This window comes from Vombatus ursinus, unplaced genomic scaffold (assembly GCF_900497805.2).
Source record: "Vombatus ursinus unplaced genomic scaffold, bare-nosed wombat genome assembly UNPS02014781.1, whole genome shotgun sequence".
Lineage (NCBI taxonomy): Eukaryota > Metazoa > Chordata > Mammalia > Diprotodontia > Vombatidae > Vombatus > Vombatus ursinus.
Window position 1 is genome coordinate 7,316,447 of NW_020954559.1, and position 25,522 is coordinate 7,341,968.

Here is a 25,522-nt window from a genome sequence, read left to right on the forward strand (position 1 = left end):
ACACACACACACACACACACACACACACACACACACACACACACACACACACACCATAAGGTCTTGCTCACTTTTTACCTTTTACAAAGCTTCAGCTCTGCCTACTCTCTTAGGATGAGACAGACAGAAGATAGAGAGATGAAGAAAAATAGGCAGAAATAGAGACACAAAGTTAGACAGAGACAGAGATCCAGATTCACAGAAAGACTGAGAGAAAGATAGACAGACAGACTGATTGGCCATGCTTTTCAGTCCCTCAGTCCCGACACAGAGGCTTCTAAAGAGAATAGCATAAGTTCAGGGAAATAAGAGATTTCAAGAAACAGAACTGTGGAAAGCATATGAAGCCAGCTGAAGCTAAAATTGCTTTAGGATATTATCTGGAAATTGTTTTGTTTTTGTTGTTGGTGGTTTTGTTGCTCAAAAATAGTTATTTAATATCAACTTATATTCTTATCATTTGTCACTTTGTCATGAAGATAACTTTTTAAAAAAAAATCATCTTCCCCCCTGAACTCCAACATCCTATCATTTATATTCTGAATAAAAAATATTTTATTGCAAAGTGCCAAACAAAAGCAAGCTTTCCTAAAGGATAAGCTGCCATATGTACACTATCTGAATGTGAGGAGGCCTGGCACAGTAGATAGGGTTCTGGACATAGAGTCAAGAAGACCTATAGGTTCAAATCCTACCTTTGCTATTAGTTAAATATTTGATCGTGGGCAATTTTATTAACCTCTATGAACGTCAGTTTCTTCTTCTGGAAAAAAAATGAGAATAATACCTGTAGAACCTAAGTCACTGGGTAGTTCAAGGCTCAAATGAGATTATGTATGTAAAGTCCTTTGCAAATGTTAAAGTGATGTATAAATGTCATTTATTAATATCTGTGAGGTACATAATTCATGAAGGAAAAAATGTATGTCATAACAGAAAGAAAACCAAAGTTTAATTTCTATTTTCTCCAGGGAAAATTTCTTACTGAGGTGATTTATGAATTTGTTTTTTTTAAGTGATTAAAAATATTTGCTATCTTGACTCTGGATTTTCAAAGATGTAAAATTTGATTTTCCCTATAAAACTCTAATTCACTTATGTGTGATATGAATAACTAAAGGATAATTTTTTTAAAGCACTTGCTCTTTGCTCTGCTCTTCCGACAACAGATACATGCAACGTTTAACTGGAAGCAAAAATAAATTTCTCATAACTAAAATAAAACCACAGAAATACTTTCAGGTCAAATTCTAGCTTTAAGCAACTTGGAAACTTCTTGAAGCTGTTGAAAAAAAGTCACAATATTTGTCAAGATAATCTTTGGCAGTTTCATTCACATGGGAGACACATGAAAGCAATAATATTTGATGATTAGCATTGATCTTTTGGCAAGAAGTTGCAGTACAGTGTTGAGGGTGGGAAGGTCAGATTGTAAGAGGATGAAAAAAAGTGGCTTGGTGAGGAAATAGAGACATTGATTGTAACCTTCCCCAGAATATTAGTAATGCAGAGAAAGGAAAAAATGAAACAGTGGTTGTATGGTAGAAATATCAAAGGAATGTTTTTTTTTCAAACATTAGCAAAAGATCCATATGACTTGGTAAACAAATGTGCTTTCTTTCATGTTTTAAGATGGTATGTTGAACTACTGTCAGTGAAGGCTTTATTTAAGTTGTTTCTCAAGTAAATAGGGACTCATTTTTGATGACACCTGACACCCTCTCCACTTGGTCACTGATAGTATTGAATCAATAAGATCATTGGCTGAGGCCCTCCTATTCAGCGTAACAGAATAGAGCTAATTAATTCACATGGGATAGGATCCTTGACTCTGCATTGTTCTGTACACAATTTTAGTAAATAACTGGAGTAACCCAAGTATCTAAGTGTTGGAACATCATCTGGGAAATAATTGTGATAGAAGTAATACAACTTACAAAGTTTCTATCTTACTATGACTTAATGTACTGTGGGAATCTAACTCCCTATGAAGCAATGTCTGTTTTTGTGGAAGGAACACTAGACTTGGAGTCCAATGTCGTGAGTGTAAATTCTGGCTCTGAAGCTTATTAGCTATGTGACTTTGGCCAAGTCACTTAATCTTCCTTTGTTTCAGTTTTCTTATGTATTATTGGGAATAAAAATGTTTACAGTATCTACTTCAAAGCATTGCAAAGTAATGCAGTAATAATTCTAATTCTAATTCTAAGTTGTTATTTTTGCACATTAAATTGGTACTACTGACTTATCTATTCATTGATTCAACAAAAATTTGTTAAGTTCTTATTGACTACAGAAAACTGAGGGGCACTGGGAGAGATATGAAGTGAGGTAGTGAGCGTGGAATAGTGAAGAAAATACTAGAGTTAGTTTGAATCCTGCCTCAGAGACTTGCTAACTGTATGACCATGGACAAAATCACTTAACTTCTCAGGGCCTCAATTTCCTTAGCTGTAAGATGGGAACAATAATAATTGCCGTGTCTACCTCAAAAGTATGGAATGAGAAATTTCTATCACAAATCTTAAAATGCTATGTAAATGTGTGTCATCATTATTACTATGGAATACAGTCCCTGCCTTCATGGATCTTATAGTTTAGTAGGAGTATAAGACATAAAGTAAATTAGTTTGTGATACATGAATCAGAGAAATGCAGAACAAATTGTTAGCTAGGTGTGATGTAAGGAAGAAGATCATTAGTGATGGCAGGCAGATCAGGTAAGCTTTTATATACAAGGTGGTTTTTGAATCAAACTGTTGAACTTTAAAGGCTAGCTACAAGGCTAGCTGTTGGGTAGATGGAGTAAGAAGAAAAAGGAGAAGAGAGCTGAGAGAGATGTTGTGGTGGTGGAATCAACAGGAATGGGTGACAGCTTGGATCTATGAGGTGAAGAAGAAGGATAAGTCAAAGATTCCCAAAAGTTTTGAATCTGGGAGACTGGAAGAATAATGCCACTGACAAAAATGGTGAGATGAGAAAGAACAGGGTTTGTTTTGTTTTTTTTTTAAGGGGGTGGGAGGGAAAGAAACTTTTGTTCAGTAATTTTGAATGTGATATTATAGTAGGTTGCTCAGGTGTAGATTTTCTCTAGGTCACTGGAAATGTGAGTCTAGACATTGTATTCCACATAAGGCAGGGCTCATATGTGTGTCTGGCTGATCAAGCAAATTCTAGGATGGAGTAATGCAATCTTTACAAAGGAAGCATAACCGAAAGATCAGGCGATGAGAGTACCAGAGGTGTTTTTAGAGCTCTGAAATCCAAGGACTATTTCTCCTCAGCATTCAGTACTATTAAGAAGAAAAGATCAGGATTGTATCAGGGGAGCTTACAGTTTGACTTAACTCATCTCTCCAAAGCTTTAGGGTTTTTTTTTTCCCTTTATGAATACCCTGCCCCAGACTTGTGCTGAAGTCTTAGTCTTGGACCTGGTAGACTGTGTCTTTTCATCACTCAACCACACCAGTAAGGACATAGGTGACAAAGTTAGGCTCAGAATAGAGGCTAGGGTTAAAGATACAGATTTGGGAATCATATGCATGAATAACAGCTAGCATTTATATAATGCTATAAAGTTTGTGAAGTGCTTTACAAATAATAATTCACAACAATTCTGTGAGACAGGTATAGTTATTATCTCCATTGTCCAGATGAGTAAACTGCGAGGCAAAGAGAGGATGAGTGACTTGCCCAGGATCACACAGTTCATAAATGTCTTAGGTAAGATTTGAACTCAGCTCTTCCTGCCTCTAAATCTAGCTCTCTTTCCACTATGCCACCTAACATAGAGGTGGTAGTTTAAGCCGTGGGAATGAATGAGATTTCCAAAGGAAAGAGTGTACTTTAGGATGAGACAAGGAATAAGGACATTACCTTAAATAATACCAAGATTAAGAGGTGAGGAAGAAAGGAGCCTGAGGATAAAGAGAATGAATGGTTAGAGAGTTTAGAAGCTAAGGGAGTAGAAATCACCTAATAAGAAGGAGTTGTTAATAGTGTCATATGCTGAAGAAGGGACAGAGAAGGATAGAGTTTGAAAGAAAGCAATAATATTTGATGATTAGCATTGATCTTTTGGCAAGAAGTTGCAATACAGTGTTGAGGGTGGGAAGGTCAGATTGTAAGAGGATGAAAAAAAATGGCTTGGTGAGGAAATAGAGACATTGACTATATCCTTCCCCAGAACATTAGTAATGCAGAGATAGGAAAAAATGAAACAGTGGTTGTATGGTAGAAATATCAAAGGAATGGTTTTTTTTTTTCAAACATTAGAGAAAGAGGAAGCATCCAATGGCAAAGATAAGAGGATTTAGCACTGGAAAAGACCTTAGAGGTTGTCTTGTTCAACTCCTTTCTACAGCTGAGAGTCAGAAGTTAAATGACTTGCCCAAAGTCACACAGCTGGTGAATAGCAAAGCCAACAGTTGAATTCAGGTCCTCTTGATTATGAATCTAGTATTTTTTTTCAGTCTTTTCTACTAAAAGGAAAGAATGAAGATGTATGAGAAAGAATAAATGATTGCTGGAGCAAAGTCCTAAACAAATGGGAAGAAATATGATTGAGTACAGTTAAAGTGTCAGCTACTAAGAATGTCTTTTCTTCTGTGACTAAAGGGAAGGAGGTAAAAATGACTAATAATGCATAGAAATTTTGAGGAATGGAAGAATGGTCCTGAGGAAGCGCAGGTCTTTTTTTTGGTTTGGTAACAGATTTATACTGAGCCAATCACATTCTATTATAACACATGTTTGTGTAATGGCAGGTCAGCATTTTGTGGTCATTGGGGAAAAAAAGTGAAGGTAATTGACCTATCTGGAGACTGAATGATACAATTCATTGGCTACTGACTCATTGTAGAATAAAATAAAATTAGACTTTAAACAATAGTAGCAGCTGCAACTTTGTCTGATTTCATCATTATTTCATAAGAGCGGTGACTGAAGTCCATTAGACCACCAAAAATTCTCATAACATTAAATGCATATAAAATCTGATCTTTTAGAGATATAATGCACTTTTTCTTACTACTTTATGCTTCATCATATCAGAGGAATGATCCTGGACTTTTGAGCATCCCAGGCTGGAAAGGCTTTGAGTATGAGCCTAGCAATAAATGGTAGATCTGTTGTCCAAGAACAATGTTGAGAAATTTTGGCCTAAAGTTGATAAATTCTTTTTGACCACATTAACCCATGAGGACTATGTAATAAGATTCTGAGGGCACTATGACTTCTCTCAGTGGAAGAAGTATCCCCACACACCAAAATCAATATTGAGGTAATGAGGTTTGTTTTTTGTTTTGTTTTGTTGTTTTTGGTAATATGAGAGAACTAATAGAAGCAAATGGACCACTAGAATTTTCCATGTCTTCTTCAGTTCATCTGGCTCTTGGTTCCTTGTTTGATTAAAAAAAATTCTGTCATAATGATGTACTTTTTTGTGTCAGAATGCTTAGTCCATATCTGAAATAGATATTTTGTGGTTTCTTTTAGATGGTCTTTTGGTTGCTATGGATGCCAGCTACATGAGGGGTCTAATGCTAGAAGCAGACAATTAGCTTTTCACAAGATGTAAAACAAATTATTTGATGACTTGAAAGAAAACTGTAGGACCCTAGGAAGATTTCTCAGATGTGAGCAATATTTGGGGCTTAATTAAAGAAAAACAATCAGTATATTTCAGAAGTTAGTAGAAGAGCAATTCATTCAGTATTTGCCTGTTGGAATAGACTAGATGAATTTTGATTATATTTGAATTATACTGAACTAAGATAGAAAATTTTTTTTAAATCTCAGACAACTTTTTCCTACTACACTCAGGATGCATAATCATGAATGAATACACACTGAGTGCAGCATTCTCAAAAATATTTTCCTTGACGATGGTGAAGTAGAGGCAGGAACTTTCCTGAACTTTCCCAAATTCCCCTCCAAGTAGCTTTAAAATAATGCCTCAAATCAAATTCTGAAGTAGCAGAGCAACAAGAGGTTAGGATAAAACAATTTTCCAGCGTAAGACAACTTAAGAGGTCATCAGGAAAAGTCTGTCTTGCTGAGATGATGGTTGGGCCTAGCACCCAGTGTAGGCCCTCCACAACGATGCTAGAAACAGGCGTAGAAGGCCACTACATCAGAGGCAACAGCAATTTCAGGAGTTTTCTGCCCACAGATGGTAAGAGATTCTGAAAACTTGTCAGAAAGAGAATACAGGGGACCTTTTGATGGTCCTAGGTTCAGGACCCTGTCGCACGGCCTAAATACAATGTAGTTCAAGGTCACAGTTGGAGGACAAAGAGGAGCACTAGCACACTAATATTCATAGCCACAATGGAACAGGGGCCCTGGTCAAAGTTCCAGGGTGGAGAAAAGTGCTTGTGGTTGCTCACAAGGAAGAAGGAGGCACTGGTCTTAGTTGTAAGGCAGAAAGCATTTGTGGCTACAGGAGAGCAGGGAAACTGGTTATAATTTCAGGGCCAAGAGAAGCACTAGCACCTTCAGGTATAGGGGAGCAAGGTCACTTTCTGGATAATGGCCAGAGCACAGGTCAGGAGAGCAGTGACCACATCTCTCTTTAGATCTTAAAGAGTGTCAGAAGCACCTCAGAAGCACCAAAAACTTAACAGATGCCCAGAATTAGCTTTGAAAACAGCAACATGAAAAAGCTGAAGTTTGGGACTCCTTCCCAGGAAGCAGAGCCCAACTTTAAAATAAAGTTCAAAATCAAGAAGTCAGCTGGAAAAATGAGCAAAAAAAATAACCTGACATAACAAGTTATTATGGTAACAGGGACGATCAAACACAAACTCAGAAGACAATGATATTAAAACAGCTACAAGTAAAATCTCAAAGAAAAAAAAAATATGGCCCCTAGAGTAAGAATGACCTGAGTTCAAATCCAGTCTCAGCTACTTACTAGCTGTGTGATCCTGGGCAAGCCATTTGACCTCTGTTTGCCTTAATCCACCAGAGAAGAAAATAGAAAACCACTCCATTATCTTTGCCAATAAAACCCCATGGACATGGGGTCGTGAAAAGTCGAACATGACTGAACAACAGTGATCAAAACAATCTGGTATTGGCTAAGAAACAGAGTGGTGGAATACATTAGGTACACAATACACAATAATAAATGATTATTTCAATCTAGTGTTTAGTAAACACAAAGATCCAAGTTTTTGGGACAAGAACTCACTATTTGACAAAATTTGGGGAAAAATTGGAAAGAAATTTGACAGAAACTAGGTATAGACCAACATCTCACACCATATACTAAGACAAAGTCAAAATGGGTACATGATTTAGACATAAAGAGTGATAGCATAAGCATATTTAGGGAGCATGGAAAATTTTATTTTCTGATCTAGGAATAAGAAAAGAATTTGGGGGGGTAGCTGGGTGGCACAGCAGCCCTAGAGTCAGGAGGACCTGAGTTCAAATCCGGCCTCAGACCAAACACTTGACACATACTAGCTGTGTGACCTTGGGCAAGTCACTTAACCCCAATAGCCTCACTAAAAAAAAAAAAAGAAAGAAAGAAAATAATTTGTGACCAAACAAGAGATAGTAAGTGTTTGAGGCCAGATTTGAACTCAGGTCCTCCTGACTCCAGGCCCAGAACTCTTTTCTACTTAGTCAACTAGTTGCCTCCCAGGCAAATAGAGGTTAAATGACTTGCCTAAGGTCACAAGCAATAGTACTACTAGGTATGTATCCCAAAGTGATCAAAGAAAAAAGAAAAGACCTATATGTACAATATGAAATGTGAAATGGATAATTTTGATTACATCAAATTAAAAAGGTTTTGCACAAACAAAACCAATGTATCTGAGATTAGAAGGAAAGTAAGAAACTGGGTAAAATACATATTTTTACAGTAAGTTTCTCTGATAAGGCCTCATTTCTCAAATTTATATATATATGTATATATATATATATATGTATATATAAAGAGAGAGAGACAGACAGATAGAACTGAGTCAAATTTAGAATACAAATCATTCCCTAATTGATAAATTGCCAAAGGATACAAGCAGGCAGTTTTCAGAAGAAGAAATCAAAAGTATCTATGGTCATATGAAAAAAATGCTCCAAATCACTATTGATTAGAGAAATACAAATTAAAACAACTCTTAGGTACCAGCTCACAGTCATCATATTGGCTAATATGAGAGAAAAGGAAAATGACAAATGTTGGAGAGAACATGTAACAATTGGGACCCCAATGTATTGTTGGTGTAGTTGTGAAATGATCCAGCTATTCTGGAGAGCAGTTTGGAATTATGCCTAGTGCATTACCCCTTGATTCAGCAACACCATTTGTTGTTTTTGTTAAGTCATTCAGTCATGTCTGACTCTTTGTGACCACATTGACCATACAGTCCATGGGACTTTCTTGGCATACATACTAGAGTGGTTGACCATTTCCTTCTCCAGTGGATTAAGGTAAATAGAGGTTAGGTGACTTGCCCAGGGTCACACAACTTAGTTAGTGTCTGAGGCCAGATTTGAGCTCAAGCCTTCCTGACTTCAGGCCCAGCACTCTTTTCTAGTGAGCCAACTAATTGCCTCCCAGGCAAATACAGGTTAAGTGACTTGCCTAAGTATGCCTATGTATCCCGAAGAGGTCAAAGATAAAGGAAAAGGACTTACATGTACAAAAATATTTATAGTAGCATTTTCTCTGGTTTCAAAGAAATGGAAATTGAGCAAATGTCCATCAATTGGGAAATGGCTTAATAAATTGTGCTATATGATTGTGATCAAATAATATTGTGCTATAAGAAATGATAAGCAGGATGGTTTCAGAAAAAAAAAAACTTAGGAAGACATGAATTGATGCAAAGTGAAGTAAGTGGGACCACAAGAACATTCTCCCTAGTAACAGCAGTATTGTATAATAATCAATGGTGAATGACTTAGCTATTCTGAGAAATACAATGATCAAAGAAGATTCTGAAGGACTTATGATGAAAAATGCCACCCATCTCCAGAGAAAAAAACTGATGGCATCTGAGTGAAGACTGAAACACACTTTTTAACTTTTATTTTGGTCTTTATTTTCTTTTACAACATGGCTAATGTGGAAATATGTCTTGCATGATTTCTCATGCATAATTTATATCACATTGGTATATCAAGGTGTGGGAGGGGAGAAAGGGACAGAGAGAATTTGGAAATCTAAATAAAAAATATTTTTAAAATTCTTACATGTAATTGAGAAAAATAAAGTAAGAATTTTCCTTTATACAAAACATTTATTATATATGTTATGTGTAAAATTATTTCTTTATATATCACAGTTTGTAGCATTTTTTTCCAATTATGAAAGAAAAAAAAGCAGAATATTGGCTTGAGAAGTACTTGCCTGCAATAAAAATAGAGTAAACAAAGCACACACAACACATATACAAAATATAATTTTAGATGAAATTATTTTGACCACAAAATTTGTTTTCATGAGTCCTAATTAGGAATTAATTATTTAAGTCTGATAAACCAGGGAAAATCAAGATTTTTTGGGGGGGGGAATCAGAAAATAAATAGGCAGAGTACCTTCACATCATAACTTAAGCCACAGTAATAAGAAATTTGTAAATGATATCATACAATTTGCATCATGAGAGTTAGGGGAAATCCCAGAATTATGTTCCCCTATGCTACACCCTGTTTATGTGAAGCAATACTGTCCAATATGAAACAGTCATCCTTGTAATTTGGAGTTGTGAAACATCTGCAGTAAGGAAAAGTTAAGAAAAACAGTCACAACAAAATAATAACATTACTCCAAGAATTGTAATCTCCATTAAGACATTTCCTGCTTGGTTTTAATCACATAGCTTTGTACCTTGACATTTCACTTTTAGTAGAAGGTCTCTAATTTAGAAGGGATTTCATCGATTCCTAACCCTATCAGATAAAGAATATCTCTATATCATCGCTGACAAGTTATTATCCAGCCTTTGCTAGAAGGCCTCTAGTGAAGAGGAAAGTATTGCCTACCAAGCAAACCCATTTCACTTTTGATCTAATGATTACGTTTTTCCTTACACTGAACTCAAATTTGTGCTTCTCCATTTTCTATTCATTGGGCCTAGTCCTGCTCTCTGGGGCCAAGAAGAACAAAGCAAATGATTCTTCTACATAATAGTATTTCACAGACTTGAAGACACCTGTCAGTTCTTTCTAATAAATCTCTTACAATGGGTCCCATACATTTCTAGATATCTCTGGATTTTTGTGTTTGTGTTCCAAAGGTCCTACAGAGTTCTGGTCTTTTCTTCAGAGAAGCTTCAAAGTATTCCATTCTATTAGAGGTTAATATTTTCTCCTGTAGGCTTATACTCAGCTTTGGAGAGTAAGTTATTTTTGACTGTGAGCCTGTATCTTGGAACCTGTGATCCTCATTATAATTCCTTGGTATTAGAACTGCTTCTTTCTGGATGCTTGAGGTATTTTTTTCTTTGAAATGGGAACTCTGGATTTTGGCTATGCCATTCTTGGGCTTATTTCTTTTGAGGTTCCTTTCAGGAGATGATCAGTGGATTCTTTCTATGGTTTTCCTTCTGATTTTAATGGACTGGGATAGTTTTCATTTATGATTCCCTAAAATGTAATATCCAGGCTTTTAAAAAAAATCATGTTCTTCAGGGGATACAATGATTCTTGAATTATTTACCTTGACCTTTTCCTCAAGTCTTTTTTTATATCAGATATTTTTTGTCTTTTGATTTTGTTTCAATATGTGTTGCTGTCTCACTGAATTATTTATTTTTATTTGGTCTATTCTAGTTTTCAGCAATTCTATTTCTTGGATGATGTTTACCGCTTTCTGGTCAAAACTTTTTTGTTCTTCTATTTTTTTTTTTGCTTCAGTTCTTAAAGGCATTCATGTAATCCTTGTGGAAAATTCATTTTATTCTTTGAGCTTACTATTGTTATATAGTTATATTTGCATTTAAAAATACTGGTTGGTGATTTTGAAAAACTGTATTTACTCAATTCTGCAACTTTAGTTCTTGGTTGGGGCTTTGAGCCAGAGTCAGGCTTCAGCTCTTGCTTCACTTTTGAATAGGGTAGTTGACCCCTCCTGGTCTTGCTATGGATCCCCTGGGTTCTTTTGCTGACCTTCATCAGTTTGTGTTCCTTCCACCTGCCCCCGGATCTTTGATGTTCTCAGTGCTATGTATGCAGGACCCTCTCTGACATCTCAGGGCAGGGTATTAGGAAGGCCTTAGAGCTCTCAGGCCTGGGTTGTTCATGTCTTAGTACTGGTGAGCAACACACAGGTCACTATCTACCCCTGTTTCCCGAGACTTCCAAGATCCCTAACCCGAGACTTTCTGACCACACTGGAGCTTTTGAAGGGAACTCTCTACTTTATCTCTGGATCCAGAGTCCTCCAATCTACATGTGTCCTATCTCTGGTCATGCTGGTGCTTGCTTTGCTTAAAAGAGTCCCGTTTCCTATTTCCCTTGGGCTTCTGGCTGATTTTTTTTGTACATGTCTAGGGTAGAAGTTGTCACTTACTGTAGTTTCTCTTTGGATTATTTGATTTGGCATGAATGTAAAGGTTTTGCTGGAGTAGATGCATAGGATCTGAATAGCCTGTCTTTTGTTCAGGCAGCCATCGTGTCCTTTTCTTTTTTCTTTTGTAAAATAGAAATAATACCTACCCTATCTACCTCACACGGTTGCTGTCAGAATCAAATGAGTCATTGAACATAAAAACACTTTGAAGACTATAAAGTACTGTGTGCCAGCTATTTTTATTGCTGTTATTATCATAACTAACTTGTCTATAACTCTTCAAAATGTGCAACACTTCACATGTATTATCTCATTCTTAAAATGTTGCTTCTTATGAGTGAAAGGGATTGTTGTTTTGTAAGGGCGTGGGTGAAAGTGGAGGCTTGGTATCCCTGGTTAATGATTCACAGTAACTCTCTGGCATACATGATTTCACCATTTTCCTTTTTAAAATTGAAACTTACATTTCCCTTCTTATGGGATCTATTTCTCCAAAGTTAGACACTTATGTGTGAGGCTTTCCTAATCCCCACAGTTACTAATGCCCTTTCCCCCCACAATTACCCTGTATTTATTTTGTGGCTATTTATTTTGTATTACTTATATTAGTACATAGTTTCCCTCTATAGAACATAAGCCTCTTGAGAGCAGGGACTATTTTGGTTATCATTTTGTGATCACAGCAGATAGCATAGTGTCTGCCATACTTTGTTGTGCAATCATGTCCAACTCTTCATGACCCAATTCATGGTTCTCTTGGCAAAGATACTGGAGTGATTGGCCATTTCCTTCTTCAGCTCATTTTACAGATGAGGAAGCTGAGGCAAACAGGGTTACATGACTTGCCCAGGGTAATGCAGAGAGTGTCCGAGGCTTGGTTTGAACTCACAAAGATGAGTATTTCTGACTCCAAGCCTGGCTCTCTATTCACTGTACCACCTAGTTACCCATTCTGTCACATAGCTGTCAATCAATAAATGGTTGTCGACTGAAGGCTTTTTTTATTTTAAAGAGTATAAATTAATACTTTACTTCCTGGATTTCTGTCATTTGGGAATTAATTGAAGTAGTAGACTAATTGGATGAGCAAAACAGAATAATGTCAATAAAAATAAATTAGAAAAAAAAGCAAAAATGTTAAATCTTGAGTCTATCCAGTTCTGTTTTTCAGCTGTGGTTTGCCTTTGGGACACAACAAATATCCTGTTTCTGACCAGCTACAATTATTCAATTAAAAAATTATGGACTTACTTAGATGAGGTACTGTGTTAAGCACTGTGTGAGAGAAATATAACAAATCTCTTCTATTATATTTTCTTTTGTAAAATAGAAATAATACCTACCCTATCTACCTCTCTGTCAGAATCAAATGAGTCATTGAACATAAAAACACTTTGACTGTGTTCATATATACCCAAATTAAATACTTTGAGTCCTCATGATTGTTGCTTTCTCTTTCTAAATTTCTTCACCATGAACAGCCACTATATTAATTATATTACACCCATTGCTGTGTTGAAAAGGCACATTTTATTTGAAATAGAAATGTTGGACAAAATCAGGAAAATACACTCACCACATATTCTATTAACATCACCAAAAAGCCCCAATCCTAATCTCCAGGTTGAGAATTCAATTCTACATATTCCTTGTATTTTGACCCAACAGATTGGAACCCAAACCATCTATACACAGTTTTACCTTCTCCCAAATAATCCTTCTATCTCTTAACATTGTAGCAAAGGGAATAGCTTAGTCACTCATAGGCGGGCTTCGGGTAATAATATAGGCTGACATTGGTATTGCCATTTCCTTCTTCCTATAGAGCAAGTCTTAGGTGTACAGAGGCCAAAAGGGATATTTAACTGTGCATGTCTCTATGCTAGTCATCTTGTCACTTCTGCCCCTGGTGCTAATCTCAGCATACAATAAATATGGAGATAGTATTCTCCTGTTTGTCTTTTTATCTTCCAGCTTCCCCCTGGTGCAAAACCTCTGTGCATCTTGCTAGCCACCTTTAGCAACAGTATGGAAGTAGGAGTGTGGGGACATAATTATCTTGCGGAACTGATGCAGAGTCTTAAGAAAAATATAGGAGGATTATATTCATTTCTTTACACAAAAACAGTCCCTGCCCTCTAGGCACTTAAGATGTTATTGTGCACATAAGATAGATGAATAAGTAACTATAATAAAAATTAGAATATGACAAGTTGTAAGGACAGGTTCAGAATGCTATGAAATATCCCAGAAAAGAGCTATTACTTTCAGAATATAACACTCATTAAGCTTCTGAAATTTAATAAATTGTTTACATTGATTATAATAAAATTGTTTTTTGCTCCATGTAACAAATTTAAAAAGAAAAAACTGTCCATTAGACTGTGTTCATTGTCCCCTGACATTGTTTCTTTGGTAGAATGCCTATTTATAGAACAAACACAGGACCTCTCAGTTTTTCCATTTCTAGTCCTACTTAAGTGGTATTAAAATTAGCCACAGTGATGAATGAATTAACTGCTTATTCCAATGTGATCTGAAAAGATAGAGTGCCCTGGGCAAACCACATGTGGACACCACTTTGCTCTCTGCTTTGTATTGTGCATACCTCCTAAGCAATGGCATGTTTAAACTATCCAAATTTTTGTCCCAATTATCTTCTATGCAGGGCCTATAGAGTTTAACATTTCTTACTTCCAAGCTGAAGATGTAACATTCCCATTCCTCCTGTCTCCCTATTTTATTTATCACATCCATGCTTTTACTTAATGTTTTGATATTAATAATAACATGAGTGATTCTTAAGCCCAATACTGCTTGCACATGGTACTGTTTTAGATTTACTTTAACACTTAGTGTTGGCCTTAGACATATGTTATCTGAACAGCTAAAGGATTTTCCAAATTGCACACCTTTTAGAATGAACTATCAAATATTTTAAACAAAAACTAAAGGGTTACTAAATGGTGACAGAAATGCAGCTGATTTTTTGAATTGTAAAAGCTAGAGATTTATTGTTATTTTGTTATTTATAAATTGTCAAATTGGCTATGACACTTTCCCACAACTAAATATTACAGAAGTTGGTACTTAACCAGATTGAGGAACAAGGCAGAAAGAGCAGACATGTGAATATCATTGGTAATTCAACTTACACTCTTCGTGCCTGGGTACTGCACATTATTCCCACCAAGGAAAAATGTCCAAACAGATTAGTGGGGCAATATGACCTCCACAACCTTTTTTTGTAGCAAGCAGTTGCAGAAGTAATAGAATTGAACTTCAATACTTCTCTTGATTTTATTGGTCTGCACCCATGTTACTTGAACATATTTCAGTTTTTTAAAATTATACACAAGGGGAAAAAAAACTGACCTAAGAGAATACTGAACCAGTTAGTTAAATACATGACTAACGTCTAGGTCATCTTTGAATTGGTCCTAAAGGAATGTACCACCCTAACAGTTTGAGAATTAGGCAAATAGGATTTCTGTGGAAAAAAAGGCTGTATAAAGAAAGGACAAATGTTCTTACTATATAGTTAGAACAGCTCTTGATCTTTCATCTGTAAATTATATTTCTATACTACCCAATATCCATTTCAATTCAAATAGGTTCTTGGTTACCAGGTATAATCCTGGTCCAATCTGGAATTGTAGCTGATTTTTAAAAACTTTTTACTTACCAAGTCATAGACCCTGGAAATAAAATTAATTCCCATCAGTGACTGGTAAATAGCCCTGATCCTATCAGACAGCATTTATTTTCTACACTGCTCACTTTTTATGTTTAGAAGTTGTTTCCAATTGTACTCAAACTGAATATTCACCATAATTTCAGAATTTTGGATAAGACCTACATTTGTAATACATATAATCCAACACTTGTCTACCTCAACCATCCCATTGTGAAAATAAAAGGAGAATTCTTATCATTTAATTATGTGAATTGTATTTTATAAGATTTATGAAGCAGCATGAGACTGCATAGGATTGAGGACTATTTTATATTTTTTTTGGAGAGAGAGTACTAAGAATAACATAATTTTTAGACATCTATAATTTTAAGTTAACTATTGGTAGTCAAAATAAGAGGTCTTTGCGCAATGATGATTGATATGCTATAGCAACTGATTTCTATAAATCTTTATTTAAACCAGAAGCTTCTTAATATTTAATACTGTATTTGTGTTGTTAATGTGCATATGAGTATATAGTTTGCAAAAACTTGCTGTTCTGGATTTGTAACTGAGAAACTAAAGAGAAGCCCTTCCCTTAATCCTGCTATTCCCTTAAGTAAAATGTCCTATCACTCACCTCTCTTTCATTATCATACTTCTACAAAAGTAGCTTCTGTTGATTCACTACCTCCACTTACCCCCATAAACTCTCAGCAATTTCTTTCTCCATATATTTCTTAGAAAGTTTCATCTGGCTCTCTCCTTTATCCTTATGTTATTTTGATCTTGCATTATGCTTATTTGGGTACATGCAATCTTCTCTTTCCCACCCCCACCCATTACCACAGTATCAATGAATGTGTGTTGAATTTAGTGGAATGGTGGTGACATCACACGGAATAAGGAATTGGGGGAGGGGTAGTGGAAAATGATAAGCTCAGTCAGTAAGTCAATAAGTATTTATTAAGCACTTACTATTAGTCAAGCACCGTACTAAGTCCTAAGGATACTAAAAAGGTCAAAACAGTTTCTGCCCCAGTGGTATGCTGAAATCAGCTCTAACCACTTTAGTGTAAGCATTTGCTCCTTAAAAATCAAAATAACTATAAATCAGGGTTTGATTTATTGTTTTGTTGATTATCTAGATTTAGGAAAGTATTAATAATGCAAATTGGGGTGCATGAGGTATTCAAGGAACACTAGCATCTCTGGTATGAGAGTTTGCCAAGCCTTTCCCAAGGCTGTTCATCCCCCTTTGGTATCCACTTTCACTAAACTCTCATCTGTGGCTCTAAGGATCTGTAGCATGTGCAGGAGGCACATATCCTGGCAGATGGGCTAAACTGGGTGGAGGGCAACTGAAGGGCCTCAAACCTGTCGGTGAGTTAGGGGGATGGCTACCTTAAACATGTGAAGACTTTCCTAGAAGGAATGGGCAGATGAAAACATCTTGTTCCAAGGGCCATAAAGGCAGCTGAAGAAGGTGCTATGGAGTGCTGAGAGCTTGGTCAGACATCAAAGATGCCAAGATCACTCACTGCCTCCTGGACCATCACCAGTCATCCTGACTTTTGTCTTGCCACTGGACATTGATGATTTTGGAAGAGAGAATGAGGCTGACGAATTTATGCAACTCTGCCTCACTTAAATGCAATTCACATGTGATTGGTCCTCTTCAAAATGAAGGACAAATAACAATAATGCAAATTAAATTTAAAATAGTGTCTGCATACATCCCCCTCCTCTCTCAGCCTGGTTGTTAAATATTTATTAGCACACTCCTGTATTGCTCTATCAACAGTGCTTGAACTCAGCAGCAGTACAGTAGAGGGCTCAGGGAATGAAGTTATCACCAGAATGGAGGCTTGGTGACTGTAGGTTAATAATAATAATAAGAAGAAGAATGTATGTAGCACTTTAGAGTTTTTGAAGTAGTTTACATAAATTATCTCATTTGAGCTTAACAACACCCCTGCCCTGCCTTCAAAGAACTTATATTTTCACAGAGAAACAAACAGGTATGAAAAAGGCACATATAAAATACATAAAAAGTAGCTTACTTTTAGATAATCAATTTAATCTAATCTAATTCTAATCTAATAATTAGTGTTTATCCCTACACTCTCTACCATTCCCAGTGCATCCTTCAAAATGTTCATTGTTTACACTGCATATTTCACCAACCAATCAATATTAATATGCCTAGAGAAACTAACTAATTTGCTCAAGGTCATCCATTTACAGCGGGTACAGCCAGAATTCAAATGTAGGTCTTCTGTTGCTATACCCATTGATCTTTCTAATACATTGCACTGCCTCCGTGACTATTTTTTTTTGAGCCTATATCTCCTAATCCCGCCCAGGCTGGAAGTATAGCCAGTGATCATTCACAGTTTCTATTCCAATACTGATTATCAAGGAAGCTTTTACCTGCTACATTCTTTCTGATCCAAACTGGTTCATTCCTCCTTAGGCAGCCTGGTGGGCTCCTGCTCCTAGAGACTCCTCCTATTGGTGCTGAACTTGGCATAGACACTTGATCGGCTTTATCCATACTGCAGTTAAGAACTCCTGAGCTTAACTAGTCTACAGCCTTAACCTCCCCAATGGGAGGGAATAGATGTGTACCACCACCACTCTTGGCTGTGTTTATTTCATTCTATCTTGTATCCTAATTATTTGCATCTATGTCTTATCTTCCTTCTATATTATTAGCTCCTGGATAGCAAGGGCTTTGTCTTTATATTCCCAGAACAGTTCCTTAAATATAATAGATGTTTAATAAATATTTAATGTTTGTGTTATTGCAGTTGTCCATTGACCTATAAAGTTAGAGGAGGTTTTTTTCTTTCTTTTCTTTTTCTTTATTTTTTAAGCATAGATAAAATTATATTGTAAAAGTACATTCTCTTTATAGAAAATAGATAATTTTTATGGGCCTCATGGTTTTAGGGATGGGAGAAGGCACATGTCGTTGATGCTAGACAGTGCCTCAGAAAGTTGTTGTCAGCTGGTGCAAAAAAAAAAAAAGACCCAAAGTTTACAAACATATGACCAATTCACATATTTCCCTAGTGCTTAGTTCAGTACCCTACATTCTTCTAGATGCCTGCTTAGTGCTGGTCAATTTAACTATGTTTGGGCCATTAACATTAATGTTCATTGAAAGATTACTGAGGCTCTCTGTATATATTTCAAGTTAGTTCATCAAATACTAAGTGCCAACCCCTGTGGCTGTATGCCCAAACTGTGCAATGTGATAAGTAAGTGACATATTCTTTGCCTTTAAAGATTATGATCTTGCCTGGAGTGGGGGTGGGGGTGGGAAGCTAGGTACTTCATAAATGTTGAATGTAATTGTTGAATGTAATCAAATTGATTTATACTTTTCTTCCAAGAAGACATGTTGACTTCTCTCTGAGGCAGCCCTTGATGTTCAATTAAACCAAACAACCTGTGTAAAATTTCCATGGATGTGAAGGCACACAGTAATTTATCCAGGGTCCTGTAATCCTTTCAGGATAGGTGCTGGTTTTTATCATTTGTCTTCTAAGAATACTAAATAGGAAGAAATGATACACATGCTAATCAACCTTTGGGACTGATGAAGTATTTGGGGGAGATTTTAATGGTCAATTCTCTCTCCCTTTAGATAAAACTAATTAATCGAAATTTAGATAAAATTAATTTATCCCTTCAGATAAAATTAAATAAGTGAAAAATTCAGCAATTCAGTATCTTGTGTGTGTGTGTGTGTGTGTGTGTGTGTGTGTGTTTTGTCTTACAATAAATTATTGTAAGAGGAAAAGCCCTGGTGTGACAGGCTCATGGAATTTGAACCAGCAATCACATATTTTTTAGGTCTTCACAAGTGCAAATTTTGGATAGGGACTACTGTATTCTATTAGTATTGTATTCTTTACACTCAACACACATTTTAAGTACCTACTATTATTAAGTTGCTGTGCTAGATACTCTGAAGATAAATATGAAAGGCACCCTGCCCTCAAGGAACTTATTATATTGCTAGGGATGCAATACATACAATTAAGTAAATACAAGGATGTTTGAGTGAAAGTCAGCACTAAAAGTGGGAGGGGGAAGAATTGGGGAAATTAGGAAAGATTTTGTATAGGAGGCAACCTCTAAGCTGGGACTTAAAAGAAGTGAAGGATTGTAAGAGCTAGAAGTGAGTAGTTAGTGAATTCCAGGTACAGGAGAAGATAATTGAACCTATTTTATTTTCACTCCTTGTTGTTTATTAACATTAGAAGCAAAATAAAAGGAACAAAGGAGAAGAAATTTGTCTGTAGAGAACATTCTTAACTTCAGCTGTTTGATGGACCTTCTGGGTTACACACTAATAAACCTTTGGGACCAATGTAGTATTTGGAGAGATTTTAGTGGGGAATTCTCCCCTAAGAGGAAACAAAGTAAGTGGAAATGAAAAAAAAAAACCAAACAACCCTGCATCTTTCATGCTTTTTTTTTTCTTACAATAAATTCTCTTCATTATAGGTTCTTATACCTTTGTTCCTTGGCTTCTCAGTTTTAAAAGAGGAAAAGCCCTAGAAGAAAAAGAAAATAAAATACTTGTCAAAGAAACTGGTTACTTTTTCATCTATGGCCAGGTATTTCCATGGATAATTTTATGTCCAGCTTTGTATGCCTATGATTTTCCACCTTAATGCTTAAAGACTTTATTTTTTTTTTTTGTTTCTCAGGTTCTGTACACAGATACCACCTTTGCTATGGGACATCTTATACAGAGGAAAAAGGTCCACGTTTTTGGGGATGAACTGAGTTTGGTGACTTTGTTCCGGTGTATCCAAAATATGCCAACAACTCTCCCTAATAATTCCTGTTATACGGCTGGTAAATGTTGGCTCTCAAATCTGATTACTGGGCATTAAAACAAAGAAAGTCTACTAATAGCAGCTAATGTATGACCAGGACACAACTCAAGCTCCTACTTTATGATGATTTGATGGAAATTTTTCCTTTTAATAATCACATTTAACTTTAGGTATATTTATTGAGATATGTATGAAAATGAAAGTATAAAATTTGTCTTAAGGTATATGTGGCATTTAAAAAATAAATTCTATTGAAATCTTTTGTTTTTTATATCATATTGCATTTCCCAATATGTATTCTTTCCCTTCCCATAAAACTATGGCTTATACCAAAGAATAAAAAAGAAAAAAATCTAAAATTTAATATCTAAAATTTCTACCATCATATATAGGGCTCCACACCCATAGACTCAACTTCTGCTAAGAAGTAAGAGGAAGTAACTTTTCATATTTCTTCTTTGAACTTAAGCTTGTTCACTGTAATTTCATACCATTCAGTATTAGTTTTTTTGTTATTGTTCTTTTCCATTTACATTGTTTTGGTTATTGTGTCTATTGATTTCTTGGTTCTACTTTTTTTCTTTTTACATCAGCTCATATGTCTTCCTATGCTTCTCTGTATTATTATATTAATTGTTTCTCAAAGGGAAGTAATCATTCCATTACATTCTTGTATTACAAGTTGTTTAGTCAATCAGTGGGCCCTTATTTTCTTTCTAGTTCTTTGCTACCAAAAAAAATAGATGATAGAAATATATTGGTATATATGGGATCCTTTTTATTATTGACACCCTTGAGTTGTACATCATGATCTCTTTGCATAATACCAAATTGTTTTCCAAAATGATTAAAGCAGATTACAACTCCACCAACAATGTATCCTATGTGCCAGTCTTCTCCAAATCTGTTCAACATTATTCCCATCATGTTATCTTTGCCAATTTGCTGTGTATGAAATGAAAATTCAGAGTTGTTTTGCAGCACTTCCTGGAAGGAATGCAGTAAATTTGAGATCCAAAACTCTTTGTGTAATTTTTGCCATTTACAGAATCTCAGGATTGAACCTAAGAGGTCAGTTAGTGTAACTCATGCCTGAATAGTAGTCCCCTTACTAGCATCTGCAAAAAATGGGATGATTAAATTTTTTTTTAGAAAAGTCCTTATTTCATGTTCTCTGTTTTTCTTTATTAAAAAGCATTGAAGGCCACATAATTGTTTTAATACGCCATTATGAAATGAAAAAATAATCATTTATTAAGTGCCTAATATCTGTCAGGCATTGTGCTAACTGATTTACAATCACTTCACATCTGTCTGTCTCAGTTTTCTCAACCACAAAATGGAAATAATAATTGTGCCTACCTCACAGAGTTGCTGAGAGGATCAGATGTAATCTCATCACATTTAACTTTAGGTATATTTATTGAGATATGTATGAAAATGAAAGTATAAAATTTGTCTTAAGGTATATGTGGCATTTAAAAAATAAATTCTATTGAAATCTTTTGTTTTTTATATTGTATTGCATTTCCCAATATGTATTCTTTCCCTTCCCATGAAACTATGGCTTATACCAAAGAATAAAAAAGAAAAAAATCTAAAATTTAATATCTAACTCATCTGATCCTCACAGCAACTCTGTGAGGTAGGCACAATTATTATCTCCATTTTGTGGTTGAAAAAACTGAGACAGACAGATGTGAAGTGACTTGCCCAGGGTCACATAGCTAGTAAGTATTTGAGACTGGATTTGAACTCAAATTTTCTAGCCTAGCATGCTATCCATTGTGCTACCAGCTGCCTCTAATGATGAAATGAAAAAGTAGGCTTACTTTTTAGAAATATAGGGGGGGAAATCTAGTAGCTTTTAAAAAAGTCAATAAAATAAAATACTTCAATTCATGGTTAAGAAGCTGAGATCATTTGGGAAACTACTGTCAGAGAACACACAGTAAACATCACGAAGAAGTACATTTAAATGGAATCACTTAATCTTCATTAAAAAAAAAAACTGACAAAAAATAAGTAACGCAACTGATAGTCTGGTAACTATTGACCCCATGTGCTTTAATATTGCTAAGCATCCTTAATAGCAAACTCCTTTTGATTAGTTAGTACTTTGTCATGTTTATGAACTCTTTCAAGTCCATAGAATATCATTTCTTTTTATCATAGCATTTATTTCTAAAACGATTATTGTTATTCCTTATTTTTGTATCATAGTTGTTACCAGATATACCACTTCCTTGAAGTACGTTTTCCCTTATAACAAAGACCAACAAAAATAGTTAAGCAAACCTCATCTGAAGCCAGTAGTCCCCCATTGTGGCAATGGAAGGTGGGAGATTCATTTGCTCATCTCTTTTCTGGGGCCAAGATGAGCTATTGTAATTACTCAGCATTCTGCTTCATTTGATTATTTTTGTCATTTACATTTCTGTAAGTCATGTGGATTTTTTCTTGGTTCTGGTTCCTTATTTCCTTTGCATCTGTTTATGCAATGTTTCATTACTTCTAGAAATTACTCATAATTGCTATTTTTTCTTATAACACAGTGATTATATTTTATTACAGCTTTCTACCAGAATTTCTTTAGCCATTCCCCAGTTGTTGGGTATCTACTTTGTTTCTTGTTCTTTGCTTCCATAAAAAATGCTATAAACGTGAATATTTTGCCATAAATAGAACATTTCTATCTTTGACGTCCTTTGATTATATATCTAGCAGTGTGATCTCTGAGACAAAAGATATAGACATTTTGGTCACCTTTCAACCCATAATTTCAAATTTTTTTTTAGAATGGTTGGATCAATGCACAGTCCTACCACAGTCCAACCTGTCATCCCACAGAAACTCAATACTGTTTCCATTTTTGTCATCTTTGTCAATTTGGTGTCAGGTGAAACCTCAGAGTTATTTTAATTTATATTTTTCCTGTTATATGTGATTTAGATCAGTCTTTCATAGTTTGTAATTCTTCTGATAAATGTTTATTAATTTCTTTTGATTACTTATCTATTGGGTAATAACTCTTGGTTACACATCTGTGTTAATTCCTAACATATTTTGTATATCAGAAATTTATTAGAATCATTTAATGCAAAATTTTTTCATCCTAATCTTAGTTTCCATTTTTATCTTAGCTGCATGAATTTCATTTATGTGAAACTTTTTCAATTTCATATGGCCAAATTATCCATTTTATCTTTTATTATCTATCTGATATCTTTTTTTATTGAGAATTCTCCTTCTTTCTATAATTTTGAAAGTTACCCACCACCTTTCCTTTTCTTCCATTTTTTTTCTTGAATGATGTAACCTTTAACATTTAAGTTGAATACCCATTTTGAACTTGTTTTATGTGGTATAATATGCGGATAAAATCCTATTTTTTACCACTCTGCTTTTCCAATCTTGCTTTACTTCATTTTAGTTCTAATTCATCTGAGATATTTGTTCCATTAAAACATTGGGCTTCTCTATCCTAGGAAACAAATTTGTTGGCCCATTCCCTATAATATTAAACTATTATCACTCAGGGATGTTCTTAATATTGGGATTTAGATGTCAACCAGGAGGAGGCAGGTAGGTGGAAGAAGGGATTGAGAAGTAGAAAATTGCATATAGTCAATCTTTTAATTCCATCTTCCTTTCCCTCCCTACTGCCACCACTTCTTTTCTAAAGAGCACATTACCTTTTCTTTTCTAAACACAGTTGGCATACACACCTACGTAAAACAACTTTACTAAAAGATTTATATTGCAGTCTGTAAATTTTAAGGATTAAGGCATTATTATATTACATTATATATTATTGTAATATACTATATATTAATTATAGCATTGAAAGTAATGTATGTCATGTAATTTTATAATTATTTTATTTATTCCTATTTATTAAGATAACCTATAGTTAAACAAAAATAATCTTTGTGGGCAATTGATTTATTTAGTTTCAGTCCATTTGTCTTTTATAATCAATCATCAAAGAAGTAATTTGGTGAAGACAGTGAATGATGGGATTATTTAACTTTCAAAATGTGCATTTATCTGTCTTAGTTGTTCTTCCACTTAGAAAGGATTTTTTGTTTGTTTCTTTAAAGTATATGCACTGCATTAAAAAGTTAGCTTATTTACTTTTGAAGTTTGCAGAATCTTGCTAATAGTTTTTTTTTTTCCCCAAACTGAATTGTTCCCACTTTGATTTTAGGTTAGATTCTACTTAGCTGAAATCTGTCTGAATTACAAAGTAATGACTAGTAGGCAAATCCGTTTCAGCTTCTATTTAAAGTGTTCAAATTAAATGAGAATTGTTTTTCTCTCCTTTTTGCATAACCACTTAAAGTTCTTCTGAATTGTTTTCCCAGGCATCGCGAAGCTAGAAGAAGGGGATGAACTTCAACTTGCGATACCTCGTGAGAATGCCAAAATATCCCAGGATGGAGATGGCACTTTTTTTGGTGCACTGAAGCTGCTCTGACACACTCATTAGCACTGTGTTTGGGGCTATTTCCTTCTCTTTTTCTATACCTCCTGGGAGGGGGGAGGGGAACTGGAACTACCCAAAAGTGGTTACATTAGTCTTTTCTATGAGCCATTTGTCCTGGTTTGATGAACCCAGACCCAAACAGGAACCCCAGCAAACAACCACAGCTGAATTATAGCCATATGAATGATGACAAATTTAGCCCATTTCAATAGAGAAGGAATTAGAAATAATTTTTTAACTTTGTTGGCATATTTTGTCTGTTGGCTGTGTCTTTATATTCAGGATGTCACATTAACTTAAAAGGGACAGTGAGGATTCATTCAAATTTCACATTCCATAGTTTTATAAAACAAAGTGAAGGTGTCAACAAAATGTTGTCATTGATAAGAATAATATAGAAGTCACTTCTTATGTTTGTGTCTATTGGACCATTTTTTCTACCTAACATTACATAAAATAAGACATTACCAAAATAAAATTATATCTATGAAACAAAAACAAAAGCAAAATGTAAGGGGTTAACAATTATAATGGCATGTTATTAAAGAATTTTGCTCAAGATATTATCTTGGGAGTATTAGAGCTTTGACTTGTATCATGTTATGTTTATCTTTATATTTAGTTTTCTGAATTACTTGATGACAGGCAAACTTCTCATAAGAAGGAAACAAAAAAAATAAGTATGAAGATGTATCAAAATCATCAGAGAAAATGAAAAGAAGTTAAACAATTTTGTACATGAGCTTGGACAGAATTTGGGAGATGGAGGAAAGAAGGGCCTGGGGCACTATGGTCCATGGGGTCAAGAAGAGTTGGACATGTCTGAACAACTAAACAACAAGCATTCTGATGTGTAGTTTGGTTACAGATCAAATCTAAAATTTGGGTATATGTGCAACATGAACTGCACAAGTAATTGCAATTGCAATGACATAAAGAATGAGCAAACTCCATTAGCATAAGTTGAT

The 25,522-nt window shown here is 35.1% G+C and overlaps 1 protein-coding gene across 1 annotated transcript in view; it reads left to right on the forward strand.

The window, feature by feature from the left end:
• Positions 1-25,281, forward strand: part of LOC114046290 (tumor necrosis factor ligand superfamily member 13B-like) — a 48,921-nt gene extending 23,640 nt beyond the window's left edge. Inside the window, exons 4-6 of the mRNA XM_027866587.1 lie at positions 19,728-19,840; positions 19,934-20,084; positions 24,433-25,281. Of these exons, the coding sequence (XP_027722388.1) occupies positions 19,728-19,840; positions 19,934-20,084; positions 24,433-24,545 (377 nt within the window). The 3' untranslated portion in view covers positions 24,546-25,281. The remainder of the gene's footprint in view (positions 1-19,727; positions 19,841-19,933; positions 20,085-24,432) is intronic.
• Positions 25,282-25,522: the final 241 nt, after the last annotated feature.